General features: G+C 39.3%; 1 protein-coding gene across 1 annotated transcript in view; it reads right to left on the minus strand.

Annotated features, from left to right (window-relative positions):
* Positions 1-922: 922 nt before the first annotated feature.
* The window catches only part of LOC149467880 (acetyl-coenzyme A synthetase, cytoplasmic-like), a 61,199-nt gene continuing 42,717 nt past the window's right edge, over positions 923-19,404 (minus strand). Inside the window, exons 11-18 of the mRNA XM_089670992.1 lie at positions 17,518-17,650; positions 11,455-11,511; positions 8,092-8,172; positions 6,942-7,050; positions 6,767-6,835; positions 5,607-5,783; positions 5,154-5,228; positions 923-3,928 (exon numbers count right to left, since the gene is read on the minus strand). Coding sequence (XP_089527118.1) covers positions 3,801-3,928; positions 5,154-5,228; positions 5,607-5,783; positions 6,767-6,835; positions 6,942-7,050; positions 8,092-8,172; positions 11,455-11,511; positions 17,518-17,650 — 829 coding nt within the window. The 3' untranslated portion in view covers positions 923-3,800. The remainder of the gene's footprint in view (positions 3,929-5,153; positions 5,229-5,606; positions 5,784-6,766; positions 6,836-6,941; positions 7,051-8,091; positions 8,173-11,454; positions 11,512-17,517; positions 17,651-19,404) is intronic.

Consider the following 19,404-nt stretch of genomic DNA (forward strand, 5'->3'; position numbering starts at 1 on the left):
CTGGCATTTTCCATTGAACACCAGAATTGGCAGGTCAACCACTGGCGCCCTGTGCTTTTCACAGATGAGAGCAGGTTCTCCCTGATCACATGTGACAGACATGAAAGGGTCTGGAGAACGTTATGTTGCCTGTAACATCGTTCAGCATGACCGTTTTGGTGGTGGGTCAGTGATTGTCTGGGGAGGCATATTCATGAAGGGATACACAGACCTCTACAGGCTAGGCAATGTCACCCTGACTGCCATTAGGTATTGGGATGAAATCCTTGGACCCATTGTCAAACCCATACGCTGGTGCAGTGGGTCCTGGGTTCCCCCTGCTGTATGACAATGCCCGGCCTCATGTGGGGAGAGTATGCAGGCAGTTCCTGGAGGATGAAGGAATTGATACCATTGAATGGCCCTCACGCTCATCTGACCTAAGTCCAATAGAACCCCTCTGGCATATCATGTTTCAGTCCATCACATGCCGCCACGTTGCACCTCAGACTGTCTAGGAGCTCAGTGATGACCTAGTCCAGATCTGGGAGGAAATACGCCAGGGACAACATCCGTCATTATCAGGCATGCATACAAGCATGTGGGGGCCACACAAACTACCCTTTTGTGTTGCTGCAATGAAATTTCATCAAAATGAACTAGCCTGCTGCATCATTTTTTTTCACTTTGATTTTCAGGGTGTCTTTGAATTCAGTCCGCTGTAGGTTGATAATTTTAATTGCCATCAAACGATGAGGCATCATACATTACCCAGTCCATATCAGTATAGATATCCGGCATGAGATTTCCCCATTGAGATCTGATGTGTTTTCAAAGTGTTCCTTTAATTTTTTTGAGCAATGTAGTAGAAAATAACACCTTTTCTTCAATGGGCCTAAACGTAACCACAAAATTACTGTCCACAATAGTGGGAATGACTGAAGACAGTACATCTGTGCTTTATTAAATGAAAGTCTTGATGTAAACACATTACAGTCATCAAAAAAAGCTTCAGAAACTGCAAGTATATAAAAAGTCACATTCTAACATTTCAGGGATACAGGTAGTGTGGAAGTCATTTAATACATATACAATATAAAACACAATGAAAAAAACCGTAGTTCAGATAATTTAACAATGATTTAAATTTGAAAATAGACACAGCTGTTCATGTATACTGTATGAAGACCCAACATAAATTTTATTCATTTTTAAAAGATCTATAAAAACCTGACCTGTGTCTTGCAACATTAAGGCTTGTATTCAGCAAAGCAAACAATAATGTGCAAAGGAACAGTATGCACAGCAACCAACACTAAAAATGTGTTCCATGGTTCTGACTATTTCAAATTGATCCACCTGATTGGTTACCTTACTACGACATCATGACGGTTTACTTTCATTAAATATTAACCAACCAGGAAAGAGGAAGTGCTGCTAAAAGTGGTTTCACTTAATCTCGGTTCACACTACTGCAACCTGAAAGTAGCGAGACTTACAGTGCGGTTTTGCCAGGCGACTTCAGTACTACTTTGATGCAACTTTGAAACAACTTTCAGGGAACGCCTGGGTATTCTTCCTGTAATGTCAGATCCAAATCACATCAATATAGATGAGGGTCCGACTTGGAGGCAACTTCCATTAACACTATTGGCACAAGTCGGATAGAAGTCGCCTAGAAGTAGTCCAGGAACTTTTTCTAAAAGTCTGAGCTACTTCAGTAGTGCTAATGAAGACAACTCTCATTGACTAACATGGGATTTCACATGTCATGTGACTTGGGGTCTCACAAGTCGGATCCCAAGTGGTGACAGTGTGAACCGAGCCTAAGGCTCACTTCAAAGTCATATCAAAGTAATACTCAAGTTGCCAGGAAGCCATCTGCGACTTTCAGGTCACAGTAGTGTGAACCTAGACTCAAGGTCTAGCATCTAGCAGCATAGAAAAACAAAACACATACTGGGCAATTGGAATGCTATATTAACATAATGATGGTATTAATGTCTATAATCCATGTGAATCAGACAGGGTTGAATTTGATTAACAGTGAAGCATTTCCCACCAGAGAGCGGACCGGTCTGAGTCATCTCCACATGTATGCAGTAGATTTGCACTGCACTACGTCCACAGGTTGGAAGGTATGATATAGTCCCAGAAGAAGTAGCACAGGACATCAGTATGGACTGTAGGAAAACAGCAGACCTGCTAATCTACTGCAATCCCTCACCAGATGCACTTTATTTTACAAGTCACAACTGAAATTACATTTCATATCAATCCCTTCCTAATAATTACATAAAGTGATAGAAAAAAAAAAATGCAGCAATGACCAAAAAAAATTTGTAAAAATTAAAAAAAAAAAAAAAAAAAAATATGTTTAGGCATTAGAATGTCAGTAATTATTTACCACAATAAAATGTTAACTTTCCCAGACTAGCTTCAGAAGTATATGTTGCAATGACCGAAAACAGAAAAATTTAACTTGCAGTGAAACCCATATACAATGTATAGAAATATAACACAATATTGGATACAACTTGACTTTTGACCAATGCATGGGTAACTCAAAAGGCAATGGTTTAGTTTGTTCCTTTATGGGTGTCTAGAGACTCTAGATTAAAAGGAAAATTCCACTTTTGTTTACAAAAAAGTTGATATAGCATAGAAATTATTACCCAAGTAATTTTTTTATTTAATCTGATTTAAGCTGCTACAGATTGAAATGGAAAACAAATTTTTAATAACTGTCAAATTAATTTCAGTATGATAACCTGGAGGTCTTTTTGTACACTGCTGGTATGTATGGAATGCCCTCGAAGTGTAATTTACTGCCAGCATGATTGGTTCAATGATCTTCTCAGAAGTGTGCACTAAAATACAAATACAATTTTAAGGCATCCTAAATAGGAATTTCATTTTTGGAGGACAAACTTCCTAAGGTGTATGTACTGATACCATTTCAGTTTTTGTCATTCGAACACTGAGATTTGCTTCAGACCCTCCCCATTCTGGAATCACTCTGTAAAGTACATGTTGAAACAAACATATTTCTGAACACATTTGCAACAAGGCTTGTTAAAATCCTGTCAGTGTACAAAAATCACCCAGAGGGGATTATTTTGTGTAAAAAAAACTTTAAAGTGGTTGTAAAGGCTCAAGTTTTTACGCACTATGCATGAAGGTTAAAAACCTTCTCTGTGCAGCAGCTCCCCCTGCCCCCCCATGTTCCAGCAATATGCACTGTAGTCTCGGCATTCCTGGGACTCCCTCTCCTCATTGGCTGAGACAGCAGCAGGAGCCATTGGCTCAGAAAAATGGTACATAAATAAAAGCACTAACAGAATAATATAGATAAGTGAGATATGTATTTGAATGTTCTGGATGGATGTTTCATTTTTGTTCCGGTTATCTTTGTACTAGTCATTTTTATCTCAGACCTATTTTAGTTTCAGTTTTATTACTTGGAAATAAAAATACATTCAACCAAAAATTATGGGTTAAAGCTGAATAACAACTAAAAGAAAATAATCATAGTAATTAAAATTCTCAAAATGACTGCAGAACACATTAGCTTAACAGAAATTATTTCCATGGTTATATCCAGCCACCGTAAAACAATTTAAGATAAATTATTCTCATCATGGGCAGGTTTCACGGCCAGAACACACTGAAGATATACCTAGATAACTTCTTCATGTAGGAAGCCAGTCCTGATTTGGAAGAATCTTCATATGGATGGATATTAAAATATTTACATAAAAAGGTATGGAAAACCCAGAATATATAACAGATTGTCTACTGTAACGAATCTTAAAATTCCTTCATGCTGCTGCTTCACATCGTTGGCTGAACAAGACCTCCACTATGCTGGGATCTGCCAGTGTAGATATGTCTCCCAAATCTTTCTCATTCCGGGCAATCTGCCTGAGGACCCTCCGCATTATTTTACCTAAGTACAAAGATCAATAGTCTTTTAGTTATGCTTCTACTCAATGAACCAATATTGTAGCCATTTATATACCATTACTAAAATTTATAGTCAGCAGAGTGAACCTATTTAATCATCTAGGAGTAATAAAAGATGGTTTTGTGGTGGTTTGGATGAAATGAGGGCCACACACAGAACAAAATTTGGTCAGCCCATGATGAAATGAATGAATTTCAATTACTCTATGGCTAGCTTAAAAGGAGAAGTACAGCCAAAGCTATATTGGCTATACTTCTCCTGTAGGTCACAGGAGTGCGGTTTGTTCTACAATCCTGTGACCCATTATCAGTAGACAGAGGTCTAAAGTCCGATTCCGGCTGAGGTCACTCAGACTGACCATATGGTCGGGATCCACCCAGAATCCTGGACCGGCACCTGGCTCAGCCTCCCTGCGTTTTGCCAAGAGCCTGAGCCAACCACTCTCGCCCCCTCCACAGCTTGGTGCTCCAGTGAGCATTGGAGGGGCACAGCACAGAGCTTGAGACCGACAGGCATAGCTCTCTTCCCAGAGTAGAGTGGAGCGGTGTTTGATCACTCAGTTCACACTGCACAGCCAGCGGGGGAAAGATGCAGCATCGGAACAATGCTGCTTCCACCTTGGTGAGTAGAACTTTTTTTTCCATACTTCTAAGTATATGCTGCTGGGGAGGTAACTAAATTAATCTTTTACATGGTCCTGCACTGATACAAGTGCAAGTAACTTACAGACCTGCCATTACATTACATTGAAGTCCTTTTTCTTTTTGGACAAGGTCATCTGAATGAGTTTTAGCTCATTAAATTACAACAGACGGTTGTGGGAAGTCTGGATAGACCTACAATGTATGACCGCTTGAATTTTCAACTTATCTATAGATACTGTATGTTCCATTGAAAATGCCTTGGGTAAGGATGGTCATCTGCTGGACACATGATAGAAACCTTAGAGGACATATTTAAGGCTACTTAGAGTTCTCCTGGGGGAGGGCCATCAGAGGTGTTTATTATGCCCTCAGAGATTTTCCAGCCTGTGGAAAAATTGCATATCAGGTTCCAGCTCTGAAAAGGGCTGGCAGTACTTTCTTGCTTGTTACTCTTGGGAAGGCTACTCCCAGTCCATAGTCAGATTTAGCAGAATACATATTGTGTGTGCTTGAATTTTAAACTATGCTGGTAGCATTGATATAGAATGAATTACTGTATTTACCTGATCGTGTTTTTGGCAATCCAGGAGCATTCTGTATGAAATCTGGTGTTGCTATAGGTCCAATCTTCTCACGAACTGTACAGGATAAGATTTAGATATATTTTTCGAAGTCCATACAACAGTTACATTCATCATGTTATTTGGTTTGTATGGATTACAAATATGCAAAGTACTCAGTAGAAATTAGGTATTAACATGTAAAATGTAGGTCTTTGGCTGTGAATTATCCTGGATTTAAAACAGAAGGATTTCCAGAGCATGAGTAAGCGTGAGCAGCTTGTGGTGTCAACAAATTCTCAAGTTGGGGGTTTCAATAAGGAACGGTTATATTCATTAGATCTTTGTATACTCATTTATTTATTGATGTAAAGAATATAAACCGTGGGTGTGGAAATTATTCCACATAGCAGAGCAGACAGCATACACACCAAAAATAACATATCTTTGGCTTACCTTGCTTTTTAAGTTCTTCTGCAATGACTTCTGTAAATTTCTTGCCATCTTTCAGAATGACAAAGCAGTAGAGACATTCCCCTTTCACAGTGTGTGGGCGGCTAACTACCGCTGCCTCCGCAACTGCTGGATGCTCTGCCAGTGCAGATTCGACCTCGGCAGTGCTTAACAGGTGGCCTGCAAGGGACATTTCATATTTACTTCTTCAAGCAGGTGTACAGTGTGAGTACACAGTATGCATGTATACTGTATAAAAAAACTAGCAACCTCATTAGACTTCGAAAGCACTTACCCCCCCCCCCTTTTATCATTTTTTTAATCCCCTTTCCTCTGTTTACAATGCTTAATCAATATCAACTTTTCAAGATATAGGAAGCATCAGTATTACTGTACCACTAATTATCCACATCTAGACAGTTTTTGAGTACGTGTTCACTTCAGCATGTTTGCTCCAATGTATCACAATGTCTCCTTGTAATGTCATGAAGATGTTCGACTACTTGCCTAGGTGTTTTCTTACCAGTTGAGATCAAAAGTAAAAAATTATTGAATGAAAAAACTAACAACCTTGTGTTCCCTATATAGAACAATCAGGCCTAGAACCATATGTTCAGAAGTAAAAACATTCAAAGTTTGACTGATATAAGACTATCAGAATCATACAGCCACAATGCGGATGATCTGCAATACAGTGGTTCAACTCCACATTAATACTGCTTGGAAAGGCTGAGCACCAGCAACTAAAAGCAAAAAAAAAAAAAAAAAATACCAATTATATGTGTGCATAACAAAATCAACAAATAACATAAAATTGTTTTGCAAGCACAAAGTAAATGGGCAGTTAACAGATTACAAGTGACCTTGCCTCTGTCTCACCAGCTTGGTCAGCAACTGTACAAAAAAGATTTAATAAAAATCTCAGTCTTCTAGGACCAGCAGGCTTGCTGTGTGTCCTTGTGTGTCTTTGCTGCTCAGACTGATGTCACACTTCATTTCAGGAGAAGCTCTTCCTTTCTCATGGGATAAGAAACAACTTTATGGTGGATTTAACTTAATAAAATGGCTCATGCAAATGTAAATGGACCCAGTTTCATGAGATATATATATATACACACACATACACATATAAATATATATACAAGTATATACATAATGCATACCTGACACATTCAGCATATCATCTATCCGACCTGTAATCCAGATGTACCCATCCTTATCCCTTCTGCATCCTATTGAATTAAAAGAAAATATGTGTCGGAGAGGTATCTGTTGCTTTATTGTATACAGACTACTTTATAAATATATTAAGTGACCTGCCAGGCAGGAACTCCTTACCGTCTCCAGCCACATAATATCCTGGAAACTTTCTGAAGTAGGTATTCTCAAAGCGCTCATGGTTACCATACACAGTCCTCATTATAGATGGCCATGGATGTTTGAAGACCTAAAATTGCAAAACTAAAATGAGGACTGACGGAAAATAAAAAAAAATGCACTGACTACTGATAGCCAGGGGCTGTTGAAGGTACGATGCGTCGGGAAGATTGACTTCAACTACTGGTGTCTGTCATTCATTTGCAGCTTTTGTGAAATTATTGCTTTACTTTCCTCTTTCAGCATCAAAATGGCACTTTCCCAGTATGTCACGTGTACTGACAGCTACAAACTACAGTGGGGAAGGCTGGCAAGGCACAGATGTCTTTCCTGATCTTCAGCAGTGATATGGCTAAACAAGGACAAAACTTACTATCCTTAGGACACCATGGGGTTTATTTACTAAAGCTGGAGAGTCCAAAATCAGACTCCCTTCTGCATAGAAACCAATCAGCTTCCAGGTTTCATTGAACAAGCTGAGGTTAGAAGCTGATTGGTTTCTATGCAGAAGGGAGTCTGATTTTGGACTCTCCAGCTTTAGTAAATAAACCCCCATGAGTCATTCAACTGTTTAAAAGTAGCAAATTATTCTCCCAGAAAGTTGGAAAGTGAGAGGTGCTGAAACTGAAATGGGTTATTAATATTAAAACATCTGCTTTGTTTAAATCAACAAGTATACAATATGCAGTCGTGGAAAGATCACATCTAATCCTATACAAACTGGTCATTCATCTATGGAGCCACACTGTGTGATCTTTAAAGGTGAACCAGTAATATATATAGCAAAATCTGCTAAAGATATCCGGATTGCATATGGAACAGAATGAAAATATGATATACTGTGTGTGTGTGTAATGTAATTTATATATTTATATATATATATATATATATATATATATATATATATATATATATATACACACACACACACACACATACATACATATATACACACACACACACATATATACACACACACACACACACACACACATATACATATACACACATACACACACACACACACACACATACATACATTTTTATGTACCAACCCTGGCAATAAGTACATCCACAGTATGTACAGTGAATTTTTACATCACTTGCTTACCAGATAACCTTCCGCTTCTCCCACTAATTCCTCTCCATGCTCATTCAAAACAGCAGGGACCACTCCGAAAAATGGAAAAGTCTGTAACACATAATCTTGTCAGTATATGGATTCTTGTATATGTGAAGACTATAGAGAGTACACACTGGATGCTAAGATGTGTATGGCATGTCATCATATTAGTACAAATAAAACACTATTCTAGATAGTAAACGTTAGTTACACAAATAAGTACTCATTATGTATGTTGCACTATGTATTCATAAAGAAAATAGATTTGTAATCAGCAAAGATGGACATAAAATAGATGGGATGCGGTCTTAAAAATAATCACTTCAACCTTTTCTATCAATGTACTGTTGGAAGTAAACCGCTTCAGTTTCTGTCTGCACAATTTGGATATACAGTGCCTTGAAAAAGTATTAATACCCCTTGAAATCTGCCATGTCGGGGACACCGCAAACATATGAAAGAAGGTGGTCAGAGGAGACCAAAATTTAAAATTTTACGTGGCGGAAAATTAACACTGCACATCACCCTGAACACACCATCCCCATCGTGAAACATGATGGTGGCATCATGTTGTGGGGATGCTTTTCTTCAGCAGGGACAGGGAAGCTGGTCAGAGTTGATGGGAAGATGGATGGAGCCAAATACAGGGCAATCTTAGAAGAAAACCTGTTTGTCTGCAAAAGATTTGAGACTGAGGCGGAGGCTCACCTTCCAGCAGGACAACAACCCTAAATATACAGCCAGAGCTACAATGGAATGGTTTAGATCAAAGCATATTCATGTGTTAGAATGGCCTAGGCAAAGTCCAGACCTAAATCCAATTGACAATCTGTGGCAAGACTTGAAAATTGCTGTTCACAGACGCTCTCCATCCAGTCTGACAGAGCTTGAGCTATTTTGAATGGGCAAACCTGGTAGAAACAAACCCAAAAAGACTTGCAGCTGTAATTGCAGTGAAAGGTGCTTCTACAAAGTATTGACTCAGGGGCTGAATACAAATGCACACCACACTTTTCACATATTTTTAAAAAAATTTTGAAAACCATTTATCATCCACTTCACAATTATGTGCCACTTTGTGTTGGTCCATCACATAAAATCCCAATAAATACATTTATGTTTTTGGTTGTAACATGACAAAATGTGAACAATTTCAAGGGGTATGAATACTTTTTCAAGGCACTGTATATGCCAGGCCCTGAATGAACAAATCTTTCTAATTTGGTTTTATTTGTGGTAATTTGAGGGCCTACTTTACCAATCCTTCCAATCTGTATCCAGTCAACTAAACCCTACACTACATATAGCAGAAAGATCTACACTATATTAGTATATCTATGGTCAGCTTATTGTTGGCTGCGTGACTGTTGTAATAAAATTAGTGGTGCACCAAATCAAAATTCTGGACCAAAACCAAAATTCAGGATGCATTTGGCCAAAAACCGAATCCAAAATGGTTTTGAAACTAAAACCGGACAGTTTTTAAGAAACATTTTTTTTATGTATAGTTGTATTATATTCAACTTTTTAATGAATATCATGGCTTTAAATGAATATGAATTTATTTTCAGCACTTTTTTTTGGCCAATAGGCTTTCACAATGAGCAGTTTTTGAAGTGCTTTTGTGTTAAAAAAAAAAAATATAAATTAAAATAAAAAGTGTAAGAAAAGCTCAAGAAAAATGCATCCCTTTAAATTCAATGTATATCTTCACACTGGTCTGTTCCACTTCCCTTGCAGTGTTAAAAATCCTGCTTGCCGCATTTTTGGTGCATATTTGGTCGTTTAAAAAAAACAAAAACACCTCCCCATTGAGGCCTGGTTCACATCAATGCATTTTCTAGTGCTTTTTTCAGGAACGCACTACAGTCCATTTAACATGGTTTGCTATGGGACATGTTCACATCTATGATTTTTTGAGCTGCTGCGTTTTTGGAAAGGGTCAGAGACTTTTTTTTAAAATGCAAAACATTGCATTTTTGGTTCAATAAACTGCAATGGAGATGTTGAAGAAAACGCATGTACTGAGTTTTTGACACGTTAATGAGTTTTTAATCTGCCCAGCAGCAAGTTGGACAAAAAAAAAAAAAATTAAAAAAATCAAAATGCATCAAAAAATGTGTGCACAAAAAAAAACAAAAAAAAAACGCAAAAAGCACTGCAAAACAGACAAAATTCACTGGTGTGAACCAGGCCTTAAATACACGTGTTGCGGTTTTTTGAGTCACATGACGTGTGAAAAAATACTCCCTAAAAATTGGGGGTAAAATCACAGGTTTTTCAGTGGCCATGATCGGCACCTTTTTTCCTATTGGCAAAATGCTGATAACACTATTTTTGGCTGATACATTTCGGTCGCCGATATATCGGTGCATCCCTAAATAAAATGTTATGGGCTCTTACACATGGGCATTCAGTTTGAATCTGTTTGTCGGTTTTTCAGATGGCCTCAGACTGAACCACATTTTAGGTCTATGAGGCAGGATGTAGACACATGATCATCTGTTTACATCCGCACCCAGTCAAATCCCTTTTTCTTTTTTTTTTTTTAAACAGAACAAGGCTGCATCCTTTTCCATTTAGATGGATCTGAAGGGAAGTAAAAGGGATGCCGTCCGTTTATGTTCATTCTGTTTATGTTCACTTTTAGGTAAAAAAAAAACCCTTCTTGTTTATACTTTTGTCACCCATGATTGGTTTCTGCAACAACTAAAACAAGCAGATGCTAAAACAGATCTAAACCGAAATAAAATGTAAACTGAACTGAACTTAAGATGGATGCACAAGCTGATGTCAACTAATGTAAGTTGAATTTCAGATTTTCTTGGCAAAAAAAGGTGATTGAACCGGCAATGCCAGTGTGAAAAGGACTTGTTCACACAGGCATACTACAGTGTATACCTGTACTAGGGCCATGTTTGCCTGCATGCGGATGCACAAAGTCTGCGTTCAAGGCCATGCACCCCTACCTGTACGGATGTCAAATCTGGAGCAGTGGTTGTGTCCAAGCAGTCACTGCATCCCATTTAACATGAATGAGTCTGCCAGCACAGGGATGCACAAAACATCTGTGCCTACCCGTGCGGGGGAAGCACAGCTCTCACATATGTGTACGCTGTAGTACACAAATGTGAACAAGGCTTAATATTTCTGGCCATTTTTAAACAAAAGATATTTCACATATACAGTATATATGACAATATATAATACATCGTATTTTTATTTATACAGGTATGCATGTCTATTTTTTGTTGTAAAACAAGACAGACAATGAATACAAAGAAGTTGTGCTAATTCCCATTGTGGAAGAAATACTTTCATAGTGTCACTGAATTGATTATCGCTACTTACTGCGGATCCAGGTTTTAGTGGAGTGGCAGCCGGGAGAGGAGTTATCACATGACCCCCCTGAAATCAGATCAGTACAAAAGATTTTTAGTCTATACATTGGAAGCCAAGTGTGATTAGAAATGCAGGAATGAGAGAAAGAAAGTTACATATAGCAAGGACTTCATTAAGTACACTGACCCTATATGGGGATGTGTGTGCTTGTTGTGCAGGGGATTGCACAGAACTCAAGTTATTGTAAATGGAGTGAACGTTCTGACTTTAGCACAGTTGCAGTCCTTATTGTTGACATTACTGTTTCCAGGCATAGGTATCTGATCTTAGAAAGTCAGAACATTCTGAAATGTGCCTGGAATGCGGGAGATCTTTTGTAGCACTGAACGGTATGCCTAGCTTCGTGTACAGTTCATTATATACAGTAAAGACGATGCCTTCATCACATACCCTAGATGTATTGTACAGAGCACAGTAACACTTGCAGATTGTGGTAGATAACTTGTCAGGAATAGCAGTATACACATGTCACAGGATAATGATTCTTAGGTAGACAATTTATACCTTTATAGGCTCAACAATTTAGAATAAAACATTACACAGAGAACCACTTGCTAAAACGCATTATTAAGATTTATTGCATACACAAAGTTCAGAGATGGCAGTACTAACAACTCCAATATATCCATTAGCCTTTGCATCAAGTGTGAAATCATCTGCAATGACTGGTAATTACATACAGTATAGGCATTACGCTGTCAGATCTTCACCTTCACGCCTACCTACAACCAGTACCTTCCCAGAAGAACTGCTCATGAGCATGACTCTGCTATGTCACAGTACTGCATATCCTACAAATATAATCAGTGACTCTTTAAAAAGGTACAAAGAACACTTTGCCAAAGTAGTACAAGAGGACGCTGGGTACATGAGCCATAAGGAACAAAAAGGGACACGCTACATGAAATAAAAGTTAAATTATTGCTGTAGATTTTGTTTGATTTTCTAGTTTGTTTGTTTTTGTACAATGAATGCCAATACCCGACTAGTTGCCATGGACAACGCCCTGTACATTCATTGTTTAAGTTTTTAGAAAAATAAGAGAAAGCCAGTTCACACTAGAACAAGATGCAAGAACCACACAACACCCCAAACTCATTTTACAAACATTTGCCTGCACTGGATTGCGTGGTACTTCTACTATGTACTTCTGTACTGTTTTGTAAAGTAGCGCATGCACTACTTTTCCTGTGGTCTGGAGCGATTTCAGTCCATTCAAATTAAAAGGGGCAAAAAAATAAATAAATATCGCACTGCACTCAGATCACATGTAAAATCACACAGTAATGCACAGTGCGCTCCTGTGCAATTCAGAGTGCGAACCAGCCCAGAGAGAAGCCACTCTCCGTAAAAAAAAAAAATGTCCTTCCCATGTCAGGAGTAAGTCTGTGTTGGGGGGGGGGGGAGTTACCAAAAAAATAAGTAAAATAATAAAAATCCAACTGTACTGAAGGGTCTCTCTTGGAGAATAAGAAAAAGAGAGGAAGGCGCTTCTAAGTGCAGTATTGACAATTTATTCAGTAAACAATGGAAAATTTGCACTTACAAGATAAACGGTCATTTTGGTTGTAATCTAAAGTGGTCTGTGCGGTTTGTACTCCTATACCCTGCACTATAGATATGTAGGGGAATTTATCGACACTGGAGCAGCTAGACATGGCAACCAATCACCTTCCAGCTTACATTTTCAAAGCTTAACTGAACAAGCTAACGACAGAATCTGATTGGTTGCCATACACAGTTGCTCAAGATTCTGTCAGATCCAGTTTTGAGAATTCCCCTCACTGTGTTTTTACATTTCATTCCCCAGACCACTGCACTCTAAGCACAGTACTCCCAAAGTTTTTCATTAAGGTAGGTTGTGTGTATAAAAATATATTTATTGGAACAGTTTAATTTTATTAAAATGAGTTTGCTGAGGTTTTTACGTGTCTGTTGCACTCATGCTTTGGCATAGTCATTCAAAGAAGTACAGCCAAAGCTCTTTTTTATTATTATTATACAGGATTTATATAGCGCCAACAGTTTGCTCAGCGCTTTATATTATAGTGGGAGACAATACAGCAACAATACAGTTCAATACAAGAGGGATTTGAAGGCCCTGATCCTTGGAGCTTACAATCTAGGAGGGAGGGGTTAGTGGTACAAAAAGGTAGTAACTGTGGGGGATAGAGTGGTTGGAAGAGTAGAGGATTCCAGTATTAGCTGAGGGCAGGATAGGCTTCCCTGAAGATATAGGGTTTCAGTGATCACCTAAAAGTAAGCAGAGTAGGCGATAGTCTGATAAATTGGGGTAGAGAGTTCCAGAGGATGGGGGAAGCCCTGGAGAAGTCCTGGAGATGAGCATGGAAGGAGGAGACAAGGGAACTAGAGAGTAGAAGGTCTTGCGAGGAGCAGAGAGTACGGTTTGGGTGATATTTAGAGACAAGATCGGTGATGTAATTTGGGGCAGTGTTATAAATGGCTTTATATGTTATTGTTAATGTTTTGAATTTTATCCATTGGGCAATGGGAAGCCAGTAGAGGGATTGGCAGAGAGGGGTGGCAGATACAGAACGGTTAGTAAGGTGGATGAGTCTGGCAGCAGCATTCATGATAGACTGAAGAGGGGATAGCCTGCGATTAGGTAGGCCAATGAGGAGGGAGGTACAATAGTCGAGGCGTGATATAACAAGGGAGTGAATAAGTTGCTTAGTGGTTTCCGAGGTTAGGAACGGTCGTATCTTGGAGATGTTGTGGAGATGAAGTCTACAAGATTTTGTCAGTGATTGGATCTGGGGCTGAAAGGACAGATGGGAGTCTAGGATTACACCTAGTACCCTGGCATGAGGGGAGGGACTGATGATAGTGTTATCGATCTTGATGGAGAAGTCAGGGGAGGGGGCACAGGCTGGAGGGAATACTAAGAGCTCAGTTTTGGAAGGATTGAGTTTGAGGAAGTGGAGTGACATCCATGCCGATATGTCACTTAGTAGGCTAGTAATGCGAGTGGAGACTGAAAGGGTGAGGTGAGGGGTAGAAAGATACATTTGTGTGTCATCAGCATAGAGATGGTAATTGAAGCTGTGGGAGTTTATCAGTTGACCAAGGGAGGAGGTGTAGATGGAGAAGAGAAGGGGTCCAAGGACAGAACCTTGAGGGACCCCTACGGAGAGAGGGAGTGAAGAGGAGGTGGCAGCGTTATAGGTAACACTGAAGGAGCGCTGCGATAGGCAAGAGGAGAACCAGGAGAGAGCGGAGTCTCTGAGACCAAGAGAGTGGAGTTTTTTGAGGAGGAGGGGATGGTCAACCGTATCAAAAGCCAGAGAGAGGTCGAGTAGTAAGATTATGGAGTAGTGGCCATTGGTTTTAGCAGTTGGCAGTCTTTTGACTGTACTTGTCCTGTGGATCACAGGAGTGCAATTCAATCTGCAGTCCTGTGACCAGTTTTCAGCCAACAACAGCATCACTCAGCCACTCCAGTCTGCGGAAAGATCCAAACTTCAAAGTTGGGATCCACCCCAGAGTCTGGAGCGGCACATGGCTCTGCCTCTGAGTGATCTATCGAGAGCCTGAGCCAGCCATCCCCCCCCCCCACCCCCCATCGGTGTAATGCTGCACCTGTCCCTAGCCAGCTCCAAAAAGGCGAGAACTCATCGATGACTTCTCACAGCTGCTTTGAGCAGAGAGCAGGACTGTCAGTAGAGAAGGACTGGGGTAGAGAATCATCATCTCCACTGCCAGATTGTGCTAGGCACACCATTGCATGGACGTAAAGAAGCATTTATGAAAATCTATTCTTTGAAACTGAGGACTCCTTTTGCATTACTACCATCATCAAAATGTCTAGAGAGGTTTTTTGAAATTACCACAATTTGGGAACAGCAACGGTGCCTGTCATTGACATTTGACAGCTGCCACTGACACCTGCAGCTGTTCACACACAGTGGGGTTGATTTACTAAAACTGGACAGCGCAAACTCTGGCACAGCTGTGCATGGTAGCCAGTCAGCTTCTAATTTCAGCTTGTTCAATGTATAAAAACAAAATGTGCAGCCCTAAAAATGCTGCATATAAATTGTATAAAGCAAAAAAAGTGAATCATATAATAACGTTATAAAGTGTGAGGTATACAATGATAGTAGTAGTAACAACACACATCAATAAGCACCAAAAAGTGAACAGTGCAAAGTGACCGATGGATAATAAAGTCCATAAATTGTTGAACATGTAAACCGGTGACAACAATCCAGTGGTGACATCTCTTCTGTGGGAACTTCACCCTTATGCACTCACCAGAGATCTGGCAAATGCCCAAAATAAGATCTGAGATGGCCTCCTTCACAACTTTCTTTTGATGGACTCCAACAGAAAGTAACCAAGATGCACCTTGGTAAAAAAAAAGCTCACACACTGAGCCCAAGGATACGTATATAGTGTAGTAATTTATTCACATAGAGATAAAATCCATGTGGAATACATGGAAAAAAAAAAAAAAAAACAGGAGCGGCCGGACTTGCATGAATGGGCGCCGCCCCGTGCATGGCCTCGGTGACATGTCAGCACGTAGGCTCCTCCCTGATGCTTTTCTTGCACATCCTCAAAAAGGGACATACCTCCCTTTCACAACAAACAAAAAAACAAAAAAAAACAACCACACAACACAAAAAGAAATGGAAACGGATTGGTTTCTATGCAGAGCTGAGCTGCACCAGATTGTGCACTCTCCAGTTTTAGTAAATCAGGGGTCTGCAACCTTTAAGACATAAAGAGCCACTTGGACCCGTTTCCGAGAGGGAAAAAAAAGACTGGGAGCCGCAAAACCATTGCAACATTTAAAACAAATCCGACACTGCATATATTGCAAAAAGTGCTCTGGTCATGAAGGGGGTTTAAGGGCCCAGTAAGCAAAGGGTTAATCAGGGCCACAGTGTATCGTCATAATCACAATCATAGCCTTAGGTCAGTGGTGGGCAACCTTTTTTTTTTTTAACTGAGCCAAATCTCGCCAAAACCACGATTGAAATTTATTTTGAGAGAAACATTTTTAAAACTGAAAATACATCCCCCATATAGTAATTCATCCCCCATAGTAATTCATCCCCCACAGTAATTCATCCCCCATATTGTGTCAATTCACTTACCTTTGCTCCGCGCGTTCCTCTCGCCGCGTTCCCGCGCCGTTCTGGTCTTCAGGGCGGACTGTGAGAGGAGAGGAGTTCGTCATGCTGTCCCGCCTACATCCTGACAGCCAATGTTTGCCAGCGGGCACCCGGCACACAGAAGAGCTGCATTAAAAGAGCCGCGGCTTGCCAACCACTGAGCTACGGCAACCCTATTGCCTGTCACCTGGTGGGCAGTGTGCTCCGGAGCCGCAGGAAAGGTGAAAAAGAGCCGCGGGTTGCCGACACCAGTAGTAAATCAACCTAGGTGCATGCAACAGTGTTTATAACCACTGGCAAGAATTGATTGATTCTTGCCAGTGGCCACCCCTGACACACACACACACACACACACACAGTCTCCTATGTGAATGTAACCCTATTTGTCCTGCAAATTGCTAACCATTTTTTCATTAAGCATAGTCCAGGAGACCTTGTGTCCCTATTTTTGTCTTGCATTATTTCTGGGTACAGGTATAACTAACTTCAACTCAGTCCACGCTTTACCCATTTTGTCATATTCTACATTCAGGAGGTAATAATCAAAGATGGAGAGCAATTTATTATTTGGGAGGGACGATTTTCTTTTTTATTTCATAAATTTTCAAATTTAGCATTGACCAAAGTAAGTGTGTGTGTGTGTGTGTGTGTGTACACTATATACACATACATACATATACACATACTGAATTCAGGCTGAAATTGGGGGGAATTAAAAAAAACAGCACTCTGCGTACCACTGATGTACTTATAACATTATGTTTTGGCCAGAGAAATCCCTCTGGTAATTTCACAAATTTTTCAACCTCTGTCCATCTGTTATAATCAACAGCCAACATAAACAGTCCTAATAACAGGATGCAACACTTACGGTTTCTGTCTGCCAAAAGGTGTCCACGATGGGACACCTTTGATTGCCAATGACATTATAGTACCATAGCCAGGCTTCTGAATTGATAGGTTCTCCTACAGTTCCTAGAATCTTCAAAGAATTTAAATCATACCTAAATTAAAAAATATGGGTCATGATGAACAATCAGACAAACAATTTACAAGGCAGCATTTCCTAAACATTAAGCTGTCCAAACACCAAAGGGTCCTACATCTTGGCTGATGGCAGACAAATTCGGTCATCTTCAAAACATATACCACATTCATACTGTGCAGGCAACAGGAGCAATCATGATAATTAAATAGACTGCATTGTGGCCTTTGGGTCACTATATGTTCCTTCCTGCCCATTTAACGTGTACATAGATAATTATCAGCATCTGTCATCCAAACTTTCTTGCAGGATTCAGCTTGGACATGTGCTCTCCAAAAGGTTTTGAATCAATCGTATTCATTTAATTCTACTACTAACACTGATTTTTTTTCCTAGTCTCAATTGGCAAAATGATGACATTTGGGATGAAATATTGTTCTGAGCCACCTTAACCAAAATTTCAAAAATTTGGCCGTGTGAAACTGAAAAAAAAAAAAAAAGAAACTCTGGGGGTCAGATTACTGTGGTAAAGTCTACAAAACTGTGTACTGGCAGCATCAGATCAAATTCAGATGAGCAGAACTTCATGTTGCAGTTATGGCTAACTGCTCTGTGCTTCATGGACTAGATGGACTTTGCTACATTAATAACCATTTTATTTGCTCTTTATGGATGTGTTTTGATGTCATTTTGCACATTGCAAACACAGACAGCAGTGTACAAAGGGACCTAATGTCCATGTATTTTCTGACTGTCTATATACATGTAACAATATTAAAATATGCATATGTATTCATTTGCTAAATGTGCAGTCCCACAAGGAGTGTATGTTGAAAAAGGCCTCTTTAACCTCTTCAATACCGGGCACTTTTACCCCCTTCCTGCCCAGGCCATTTTTCAGGTTTCAGCGCTGTCACACTTTGAATGACAATTGCGCGGTCATACAACATTGTACCCAAACTAAAATTGTATCTTTTTCTTCACACAACTAGAGCTTTCTTTTGGTGGTATTTAATCACCGCTGGGGTTTTTATTTTTTGCTAAATTAACAAAAAAAGACCTTTTTTTTTTTTTAAAAAACACATTTTTGTTTCTGTTATAAAAGTTTGCAAAAAAATAATTGTTCTTCATAAATATGTATGTATGTATTCTACTACATGTCTTTGGTGAAAATAACCCAAATTAGGATGTATTATTTAGTTTGTAGGAAAGTTATAGAGTTCACAAACTATGGTATAGATCTGAATAATTGATCAATCTTGATGTACTGACAGCCAATCTAATTTCTTGAGGTCCAAGAATGTCAGAACAGTACAGATATCCCCCAAATGACCCCTTTTTGCAAAGTAGACAGTCCGACATATTCATAAGAGGCATGGTGAGTTTTTTGAAGTATTTTTGTCATAATTTTTCGGAAAATGAAAAAATTTAAATAATTTTCACTATTTTTTTTTTTTTTTACATACTGTCACCAGTGCAGTACAGCGTCATCATATAACTGGCATGGTGGTGATCAGGGACACTGACTGGTGACAGTATGATATTTTTTATTACATTTTTCTTTTTTTTTTTTTAAGATTTGTTTTTCATATTTCACTTTGACCAAAATAGTACAATGTTACCATAGTAACATTGTACTACTTTGGGGAAGTGATCATTTGTTTTTTTTTTCTTCACACACAATTTGCTTATAGCATAGAATTACTTTGCTATAAGCAAGCATTTACCTGAATGACAGATTCATTCAGGGTTTTTTCTTTTTTGCTTAGCTGT

The sequence above is a fragment of the Staurois parvus genome, unplaced genomic scaffold (assembly GCF_062004578.1).
Source record: "Staurois parvus isolate SC_StPar_1 unplaced genomic scaffold, SC_StPar_1.0 ptg000097l, whole genome shotgun sequence".
NCBI lineage: Eukaryota > Metazoa > Chordata > Amphibia > Anura > Ranidae > Staurois > Staurois parvus.